The 10,567-nt window shown below is 52.5% G+C and overlaps 1 protein-coding gene across 1 annotated transcript; it reads left to right on the top strand.

Moving 5' to 3' along the window:
- The first annotated feature begins 516 nt into the window (after positions 1–516).
- Positions 517–6,849, top strand: GUCA1A (guanylate cyclase activator 1A). Its single transcript, XM_059075702.2, has 4 exons — positions 517–717; positions 5,693–5,842; positions 6,269–6,362; positions 6,677–6,849. The coding sequence occupies exons 1-4, from the start codon at positions 517–519 to the stop codon at positions 6,847–6,849; spliced, it is 618 nt and encodes a 205-aa protein (XP_058931685.1).
- The last annotated feature ends 3,718 nt before the right edge of the window (positions 6,850–10,567 follow it).

A 10,567-nucleotide genomic window follows, 5' to 3' on the forward strand; every position in this document is an offset into this window, starting at 1 on the left:
GAACCAGAAAACATTGAGAACCCATTCAAAACAGGAGGAGAAGGCAGAGGAAGTGACAGGATCAGAACAGCTGCTGGCTGGCCACCCACTCTGTCCTGGTAAGAAGGGATAAGGAGATTGCATACTGGGTAAGAAAATCCTCTCACCTCCAGCTCAGGGCTGTAATCCTGGGGCTCTGCTCCTCTAAGCTGTGTTCTATTTTCATTCCCCTTCCCAGGGAGTAGGTCTCCATTGGCTGCAAGGATTTAGTGGGGACTCTTAACACGAGTTCTCCGGCAGCCCCTGGATTTGGGTGTAGGCTTGCACAGCCCCCATTACCTTCTCTCTTCTGCTCGTTTCCTCCTATCATTTCCCTGCACTTTTTGATTCACCAGGCCCTCCCTCGCTCAGATCTGTGGGACTCAGGCCTGTAGGAGAGGAGGGCCCAGTGTTAGGAAGCCCGGAGGCTCAGGTGCAAGGAGCAGCAGGGAAAAGAACCAGTCCATCTGGGGCATCAGCCTCCCGTGGGCCTGAGCGATGGGGAACATTATGGACGGTAAGTCGGTGGAGGAGCTAAGCAGCACCGAGTGCCACCAGTGGTACAAGAAGTTCATGACCGAGTGCCCCTCCGGCCAGCTCACCCTCTACGAGTTCCGCCAGTTCTTCGGCCTCAAGAACCTGAGCACGTGGGCCAGCCAGTACGTGGAGCAGATGTTTGAGACCTTTGACTTCAACAAAGTGAGCAGGGGTCTGGGTGGGGAGTGCTAGAGGGACGCCCCCCGGCCAGCATGGGGGAGGGGAGGAGAAGGTGTGAGAATGGCCGGAGGAGTGACTTCATTTATCTGGGAGGTCGAGGGTCGACATCAGGGGTTCCAGTTTTCTAACGTTCATTGAGCACCTACTGTGCATCAGGCACTGGGGGTTCAGAAAAGAATCAGCCATCGTCCCTGCCCTCACTCTCCAGGGGAAGACAGAGGTCCCCACTCAGTGCGCCCAGAGGCCAAACCTAATTGGCTTCCTCTGCCTCTTCCACATGCACAGTTTATTCCAGGACAAGTACGAACTCTTACAAGACAGTCGTTGAGCACCTACTAAGTGCTTGGCACTGTACGTGGTGCTTCTGCACAGGCCATTAGATGCTCACGGGATGCAGGAGGAGGAGGAGTGGAGAGCAGAGAGCAGGGTGATGAGCTTCAGCCCGGCTGGTCTGGGATGGGCAGGCCCATGTTACTTGGGTCACCCATCCCATGATGGCCTGTGGACACTAGAACTGGGGACAGTCAGGGTTGCCTGGTCACTGGGAACCCAGGCTACTCCAACTCCCAAATACCTGGTGACCTCAGTTCACCCATCCTAAGAGGGATTAAAGGTCTGCGCAGCAGTCAAATTATATGTCTCCCCAAGGAATCACCTGGGTGCATTGGGTAAGGACTTCCTGATAAGACAGAGGGGGCACTGTGAGTTTGGGCCCCTAGTTTTCATCAGCTGGGTGGCCTGGAGCCCATTTCCTCCCCTCTCTGCCTCAGCTTATTCACCTGTATCTGTCATGGAGGTCGGGAGCATTAGTTAAGGTGTTTCTTGGTGTTTCACAGCAAATCTTCCATTTATCGGGAGCAATTCAGTCAAGATGTAGTGGTAGAAGAACGTAAATCTACACACCCATCTCCCCACCCCTGCTGGTCCCCACCCTGGCTGGTGTTCCCTTGAAGGTGAGGATGTGATGCTGCCATATGTCCACTGCACACCAGGGAGAGGTCGCCCAGAGCTTTCCCTGCTCCACTCACGGCCCATAGGGTCGCAACATCATTGTAGGCAGGGCTCCTAGGGAAAGCTGGGGTTCAGAGGCTATTTAAAACTCACTAATGTTTAGGATCAAGGGGCCAAAGCAGATTATGGGCTTTGAGCCCCAGCCTCAAGGGCAGCACCACGGTGCCCAAGGGCTTTCCTGAAAGGGATGCAGGGTCAGAGTACTGGAGCCCAAGGTAAGGAGACCCAGAGGGATGGCATCATCAGGCTGGTCCCCCAAGATGCTCCAGAAGAAGTAATCATTCCCGAAAAGGAGGGGATAGAGTCCATGGTTGAGCCTCAACATCTTATACCCAAATGCACTGAAACAGCTCAGCTTCTTGCCTGTTAAGGAAACCTTCAGAAGGACCCCCTAAGATTACATGTATGATACCAGGGAGGGGCAACCCATCAACGCTGTATTTGCCTAACCTGAGTCATTCATATGCCATCTTTTGTCACATGTAAGCACCACCTATACTGTCCCAAACCTGACCTCCTCAATTCCACACACATCCCCACCTTCGGGTCTGGGTGCTGCCTGGGACTCTCTTCCTCCAGAATTCTGCTTGGCTCACACCTTCCCCTGTTGCAAGACTCTGTTCAAATGTCTCCTTCCCACTGACACCTGCCCTGATCTCCTGGTTTCAACCCCATTTAACTAGGACTAGCCCCCACCGTAGCATTTCCTACTCCTCCCCTTTTCCCCCAGAGCATGTCTCATCTTCTAATACATGATACTGAATAACATTTAGTTGCTATGTTTATTGTCAGTTTCTCCTGCTGGAATGTGAGCTCCATGAAGGCAGGGATTTCTGTCTTTCTTGTTCATTGCTGTAGCCTTTGCACCTAGAACAGTGCCTGGAACACAGTAGGTGCTCAATCAATATTTTTATTTGAGTGAATGACTATATGAGAAATTATGAATTTTATGAAATAGTTATATATTTATATAATATACACTAATTTAAATACATACCTGCTAATTGTTAAAATGAAGAGCATCTTTGTAACATCTAAAGTGCCTTGTACACACCAATGGGATAAATCACACTTCAGGCAACACCGCTTCCAACCATTGTCGCCAGCATAAAGCAGTAGGGCAGGTTAGTTACGAGATGGGACACAGGACTGGGAAGTTTTGATACAGAGAGAAGTTAAACAGGAGAGTGCAAACAATAGCCCATGGGTCTATTTTTGTAAATGAATTTTTATTACAACACACCACACCCATTATTTTACTGATTGTCCAAACTGAAATATGTGCTATTTGGCCCTTTATAGAAAAAGTTTGCCAGCCCCTGAATTAGAAGAGAGCTGTATCCTAGCATACTGCACTGGGTGCGCAGGGTTTAGGGGTATAGCTGTGAGTGGGGAGTGTGACCTGGGTAACGGCCATATGCTTTGTTTACTTCAAAGTTTTGCCTGGGCTTGGCTGTACCCGGCAATCACACAGGTGCACATAAATCAATGTAAATCTTCCATACCTGCATCTGAGCGCTGGGTGGCTTTTAGGAGACTTCAGTTTCTAGGACAGGCTTTGTCATTCACTAGTGTGTGGCCTAACCTCTCTCAACTTTAGCTTTTTATCTGAAAACGCGGACAAGAATACCCAGGGGTGGTTGCGAGATTAAATGCGTAAAGTGAGTAAAACATCATATGAAGCATGAAAAAAAAGTATCGCTGTAGTCTTATTACTGAATCTAACCCAGACCACAATCCTGAAAAGCGCATACTGTCATTCCCATCTCAGAGCTGAGGAAATGAGACTCACCGAGGCTACATGACTCGTCCAAGGTCACACCTCTCCTAAGACATGGTTTAGGTCTTTCTGGCACCAGTGCACATACCTTTCCACTGCCCCTTTTTAGCCATTTTTTTAAATTACAAAAAATTACAAAATTAAAAACTATTGGGCTTCCCTGGTGGCGCAGTGGTTGAGAATCTGCCTGCCGATGCAGGAGACACGGGTTCGTGCCCTGGTCCGGGAAGATCCCACATGCCGTGGAGCAACTAAGCCCGTGAGCCATGGCCGCTAGGCCTGCGCGTCCGGAGCCTGTGCTCCACAACGGGAGAGGCCACAACAGTGAGAGGCCCGCATACCGCAAAAAAAAAAAAAAAAAAAAAATTAAAAACTATTTTAATTACCAAAAAATTACAGCTCATTGTAAAAGTTTCCAACAATACAGAAAGATAAAAAATGAAAAGCAAAAGTACCCTCACCCTGTGTCCCCTTGTCCAGAGGAAACTTCGATAACGGTCTTCTTGCTTCTCTGAGCGTGGCTGCAGGGGCGCCTGGCTGCATCCTGACAATGATCCTGAAAGGAGGGTTGGGCAAGGACTGATTGAGCTAAGGCATATGGGAAAGCCCTTAAACACGGGGAAGCACTACGCAAATGTTCACTATGAGTGTGATGCCTACCACGGGGCTCAGGTGGTTAAGGTCTCACCTAAGGCCAAAGGCCAGCACATAATCGGGAGATCTCAGAGGCCTTCATATCCAATCTCTGCCACATCGCTAATAACGTTACCCCAGCCTCTGCTTGCACACTTGCAGTGACAGGAAGGTCATTACTGCACGAGGCTCATTCCACCACAGGCAACCCTGCCTGTTAAAGAGTTCTTGATACTGACCCCAAATCTGCCTCTCAGTAACTTCCTGGCCCCAGAGTCATGGCTGTAAGTGGAGGAACAGGGACTGGACTCCAAGTCACGAGCTCTGAGTCCAGAGCTCCTTTCCTTACAGTACTCAGCCTCTCTGCATAACAAGGCTTCCCTCTCCCAGCTTCACTTGGCTTGGGGGACGTGGGCAGAAGCAGGCCTGTGCTCCCTGCTTCTCAGACCCTATTGGTAGGGCTGGCAGGGCCAGGCAGAGGGTCAGCTACTGAACATTTGGAGGGTCCTGGGGAAATATCCCGCAGGAATGTCTTGCACCATCTTCCCCCTTGGCCAACCCCTCCAAGACTCAATGAGGGCAAGGCCTCCCCCAGGAAGCCTCCCTGCTGCCCTTGCCTGGGTGCTCCTCTATCCTGTGAGTCCGTAATGTCCTGTCCAGATGTGCTGTCACTGAATATACATCATGATGGCACAATGATCTCTTGATAATAATAATAGTAATAATAATAATAATAGTATAGTGGTAATAACAATAGCTAACATTTACTGAGTGATTACTATGTGCCAGGCAGTGTTGAGTGCCTCACACACATGCACTCATTTAAGCCCACAACAATCCCATGGAGGTGGCAGCTGTTATAATTATTACAGATGAGGAAATCGAGGGCCAGAGACATATTGAATCCTTTGTCCCAGATCCCACATATTTGAGAGGGTGAGGCCAGGATTCAAACCTGCATCCTCAACATTGCGCTCCCATCAGGACAGGGTTCTATCTTACGGAGTTCTGAATCCTCAGCCTATCACAGCACGTAGTAGGTGCTCGGTAAGTTTCAAAGAATAAAGGGAAGAATGAGAAAGGCGCTCGGTGCCTCCCCATCTACCGGTACCCCTTATCTCGGTTAGTTAGAGCTCATCCAAACCACGCCCCCATCCCTGGGGAGTCCTTGTCTCTCCTCCCACCTACATACTCTTACACCCCACCCCCCAAGCTGGAAGGCTGAAGTTTAAGGATCACAGGGAAGCAGCCAGTGACGGCTGGAACCAAAATACCTGTGAAGGGATAGCATAAGCCATTCATACTCTAGGGGGGACTGGTTTATCAAATTTGATAAACCATCCTGGGGCAGGTAGGGTGAGCTATAACGGGCGTCCAAGGAGGGCGTAGGCCGGTGGGCGCCAAGGGGGCGGGGGGGCGGGGGCGCGGGTCTGGGCCTGGGCTCAGCGTATCCTGGGGCCCCGGGGGCTCCGAGGGCGGGGCCGGGGCGGGGCGCAGGCAGAGGGGGCTCAGGCGGCAGTGCCCCTCACCCAGGACGGCTACATCGACTTCATGGAGTACGTGGCGGCGCTGAGTCTTGTCCTCAAGGGGAAGGTGGAACAGAAGCTGCGCTGGTACTTCAAGCTCTACGACGTAGACGGCAACGGATGCATCGACCGCGACGAGCTGCTCACCATCATCCGGGTAACTCCAGGTGCAGAGGGCCGGGCAGGGGTGGAGCTAGAGCTGAGAGCCTGGGGCTGGGTCTTAAGGTGGCGGAACAGCGTGCTAGGACGGGGACAGGATTGGGACTGACTTCCCCTGGGTGGCTCGGCCCTCACCATCTGCGTGACCCGGGCCAGGTTTCCTCTGCTCTCTGGGCTTCAGTTTTCTCATCTGTACCAAGATCTGTCGAAGCACAGTCCCAGCTCTGCCTGAGGCCTCAGGCACCTTGATCTGTACTCACCTTACACACACACACACACACACACACACACACACACACACACACACACACACACACACACACACACACACACACGCTGTTGGGAGCCTGATGTGCTCGCTCTGCCCTGCTCCTACCTCTGAGACTAATTAGGACGGGTCATCTCACTTCTTCTTCCCTCCCAGGCCATCCGAACCATTAACCCCTGCAGCGACTCGACCATGACCGCAGAGGAGTTCACCGATACAGTGTTCTCCAAGATTGACGTCAATGGGGATGGTGAGGCCGCGCTGGGGTCCCCAGGGGAGGGGTCACTGGGGGTGTCCCCAGGGTCCCCAGGGGAGAGGGCAGAAGGGGAGAGGGAGGCACAAAAGGGCCGCTCTGGCCACGTCCTCTGCCTGTCTCCGCCCCGGCCACAGAGCTGGCTTTTGGGGATGCCTGCACCAGACTTTGGTCTCTGGCTCCTTAGCCAGCTCCATGCACAGCCACTTCCTCCAGCCTTGGTTCTGTCCCCCTTACAAGACTGCAGCTCTGGGCCCCGGAGAGCAGATGTGAACACCTCCTGCCCATGATGCCCTTTCTCTCTACCCCAGGGGAACTCTCCCTGGAGGAGTTCATGGAGGGCGTCCAGAAGGACCAGATGCTCTTGGACACGCTAACCCGAAGCCTGGACCTTACCCACATTGTGCGTAGGCTCCAGAATGGAGAGCAGGATGAGGAGGGAGCTGGTGGCAGGGAAAGTGAGGCAGCGGAAGCAGCCGGCTGAGCCCACTGCCCTGCTGTTTCTGTATTGGGGAGGGATGTGTGGTGGTGCCTGGTGTCTCATTGTTTTAATACTAGATGGAGTCTTCTGAACTCAAAGGCTCAGCTCACCTGCTCGGGGCACAGGGTGGCAGCAGAGGGGCAGGGGTGGGGATTCAGAGCAGGGGACAGGCAAGGACAGGTTCCTGAACCCTCTGTGCGACTCAGCTGGTGGTGACCACTCCCTGCTGGGGGAAGCCTTCAACATCCCTCAGGCTCCTCCCCAGCCCCTTCTGGCCCCTCCCCCAGCTTTTACCAGCTCTTCCACTGAGCTTCTCCAGTTCCATGCTCTTCTGGACAGAGAAGCTCTGATGCAGAGGTGGGCTTTCCCGGGACTCTAATGGGATCACACAGATCTGGTGGCTGCGGCCTCCATCTGGGTGCTATATCACACACCCATCCTGCCCCCAGCATCCCAGAGTATACTTGTGTGGTCTGTGTTGATTCGTTCCTCCCTTCAACAAGCATTTATTGAACACCTACTTTGTATTAATGCTAGATGTTAGACGTGCAAAGAAGAGGACAGTTCTCATCCTCAAAGAACTCACAGGCCAAGCATCATTATAATAAAATATGATACTATAGACAGTGCTCCTTTATCCAGAGGAAATCCATATTTATTCAGAAGTGACTGCACAACACCCTCATTCTTCCCCTGCTGGCCCCTCGGTGGCACATGGTGCCACATGGTTCCCCACAGGATTGTGACTCATTGTTATGGCAAGTGTCCTGACCATCCCTGATCTAGCCTAAATCCCTCTTGCTGCAGTGACACCTGACAGCCAGTTGGGAAGTGGAACAGTCTGTTATAGGTGGGCTCTATCCCCATTCTTTGCACACCCCAACTTTAGGAACACCTGCCCAAGAACCTGGGGAGAGACAGAGGCTGGAGCAGTTATGACCATTTTTTTCAAAGATGCTGTTTCCTTCTGAACTTTGAGTCTTTGCTTCAGCGGGGTGTGGGGGAGTTCAGGGAGTAAAAAAAAATCCAGGGGTGGAAGGGAGCAAACAAACGGAAAGGGGGGTAAATCCCAGCTTGCAGAGAGCCCCCCTGGGTGGGGAGGAGAGGATGTGTTTCGCTCACACCGTCCTGTCCATCACGTGAACCACTTCAGACTGGGAAGTCAGCTGGGGCCTGAGCACAGACATGGAGGGAAGGTGGAGCTCAATGCCTGGGGCAACCTGGAAAAAAAGGGAGTTGACATTTCTGCTTCTTCTCTGGGTGGCTGCCTCTTGGGAAATCCTGGAGGTCAAAGCTGGGAGGGTATTTGGATAGAACTGGGACATTTCCCCAACCTCATTCACATACCATCTTCATGATTTGGGGCATATCTGTGTCCCAGCTGGATTACTATTATTATTTTTTATTTTTATTTCTTTTTAGTTTTATTTTTGTTTATTTATTTTTGGTTGCGTTGGGTTTTTTGTTGCTGCACACAGGCTCTCTCCGGTTGCGATGAGCGGGGGTTGCTCTTCGTTGCGGTGCACGGGCATCTCACTGCGGTGGCCTCTCCCGTTGCAGAGCACGGGCTCCAGGCGCGCAGGCCTCAGCAGTCGTGGCACGTGGGCTTCGGCAGTTGTGGCTTGTAGGCTCCAGAGCGCAGGCTCAGTAGCTGTGGCGCACAGGCTCAAGTTGCTCTGCGGCATGTGAGATCCTCCTGGACCAGGGCTCGAACCCGTGTCCCCTGCATTGGCAGGCGGATTCTCAACCAGTGCGCCACCAGGGAAGCCCTACTATTATTTTTTAATCAACTATTTTTTTACTTTACATTTGTTTGTAAAGGAAACTTTTTTTTTTTTTTTTTGGTACGCGGGCCTCTCACCGCTGTGGCCCCTCCCGCCGCGGAGCACAGGCTCCGGAAGCGCAGGCCCAGCGGCCACGGCCCACGGGCCCAGCAGCTCCACGGTACGCGGGATCCTCCTGGACCGGGGCACGAACCCACGTCCCCTGCAACGGCAGGCGGACTCTCAACCACTGCGCCACCAGGGAAGCCCTAAAGGAAACTTTATATGAATATAATGCCCATGAAGTCACAGGCTCTACAAGTTAGTTTTATTCTTCATACATCAACACAGAAACATATCTAGTCACATGAGTTCCTTTTCTAAGTTCCTCGGCACCCCATGCAGCCAGAGTGACTGCCTTTTATTTATTTATTTTTGGCTGCATTGGGTCTTCGTTGCTGCGTGCAGGCTTTCTCTAGTTGCAGTGAGAGGAGGCTACTCCGCTACTCAGTAGTTGCGGCGCATGGGCTTAGTTGCTCCGCGGCATGTGGGATCTTCCCGGGCCAAGGCTTGAACCGGTGTCCCCTGCATTGGCAGGCGGATTCTTTTTAAAATAAATTTATTTATTTATGGCTGCGTTGGGTCTTCGTTGCTGCGCGCGGGCTTTCTCTCGCTATGGTGAGCGGGGGCTACTCTTCGTTGCAGTGTGCTGGCTTCTCATTGCGGTGGCTTCTCTTGTTGCGGAGCACAGGCTCTAGGTGCGCAGGCTTCAGTAGTTGTGGCATGTGGGCTCAGTAGTTGTGGCTCGCGGGCTCTACAGCGCAGGCTCAGTAGTTGTGGCGCATGGGTTCAGTTGCTCCACAGCATGTGGGATCTTCCTTGACCAGGGCTCAAACCCGTGTCCCCTGCATCGGCAGGCGGATTCTTAACCACTGCACCACCAGGGAAGCCCCAGAGTGACTGCCTTTTAATCTAGTCTATGTACTGGGATTGCACATAGAGTTTGTATAACAAAAGTATTTCCACGTCTAGAGAATTCCCTGGCGGTCCAGTCGTTAGGACTCCGTGCTCTCAGTGCCGAGGGCCTGGGTTCAATCCCCGGTTGGGGAACTAAGATCCTACAAGCTGTGCAGTGCGGCCAAAAAAACCAAAAAAATTCCACATCTAAAAAAGTAATAATCTGAAAACTGCTTGTCTAGCCCAACCTGCTCACCGTGCAGATGAGACACCAAGGCTAGGGAAAAGAAATGGCTGTCTTGGGTCACACAGCAGTTGGAGGCAAAGCCTGGCCTAGAACCCAGGTTGGCAGGCCCCAGTTCTCTCCAGAGACAGAGGAAAGTTTTCTCCATCCTTTAGGGAGACACATTTGGCTTGTGGGCTTGTGACGGGGAACTGTGGAGGGTCCATTCTGGGGGCGGGGGTTGGAGAGGTGAGTGTGAGGGATGAGGGGTAGGGAGGGGGAGAGGAGGGTCGGGAGGGGTTGGCAGCAGGCGCTGGGCGAGCAGCACCAGGGCAGAGCTGAAACAGCCCCTTTAAGCACAGCTGACCCCCTCCAAGGGCAGGAAGACCACAGCCTTACTTGTTGCAAGTATCCCTCCTGACACCCCTGGCAAGGACAACTTGGAGAGGAAGAGGCAAGAGTCCTCCCATGAACATTCCTCAGGATCCTGGGGGGATGTAATTATTATCCATCCCTTCTCCCCAGTTCCTACCTTTTCTTCAGAGTCAACAACACCTGCCAGCCCCACCCTTCTACTAGTCACTTTCATACTGTGTGGGCATTCTCATTGCTAATTTCATCTACGGAACCCCTACCCCTCAGTTTTCCCTGCTTCCAGCTATGAACCATGTAGGAATTTGTGGAAACCCCACAACCACCTAGCCAAGGCATAGCTTTCCCAGGAGCAGCTGAAGGGGGAGAGGAAGCCTGTTCCCTTCACCACGGTGAATCCTCCCAA

Source organism: Kogia breviceps, chromosome 10, assembly GCF_026419965.1.
Source record: "Kogia breviceps isolate mKogBre1 chromosome 10, mKogBre1 haplotype 1, whole genome shotgun sequence".
NCBI classification, from domain to species: domain Eukaryota; kingdom Metazoa; phylum Chordata; class Mammalia; order Artiodactyla; family Physeteridae; genus Kogia; species Kogia breviceps.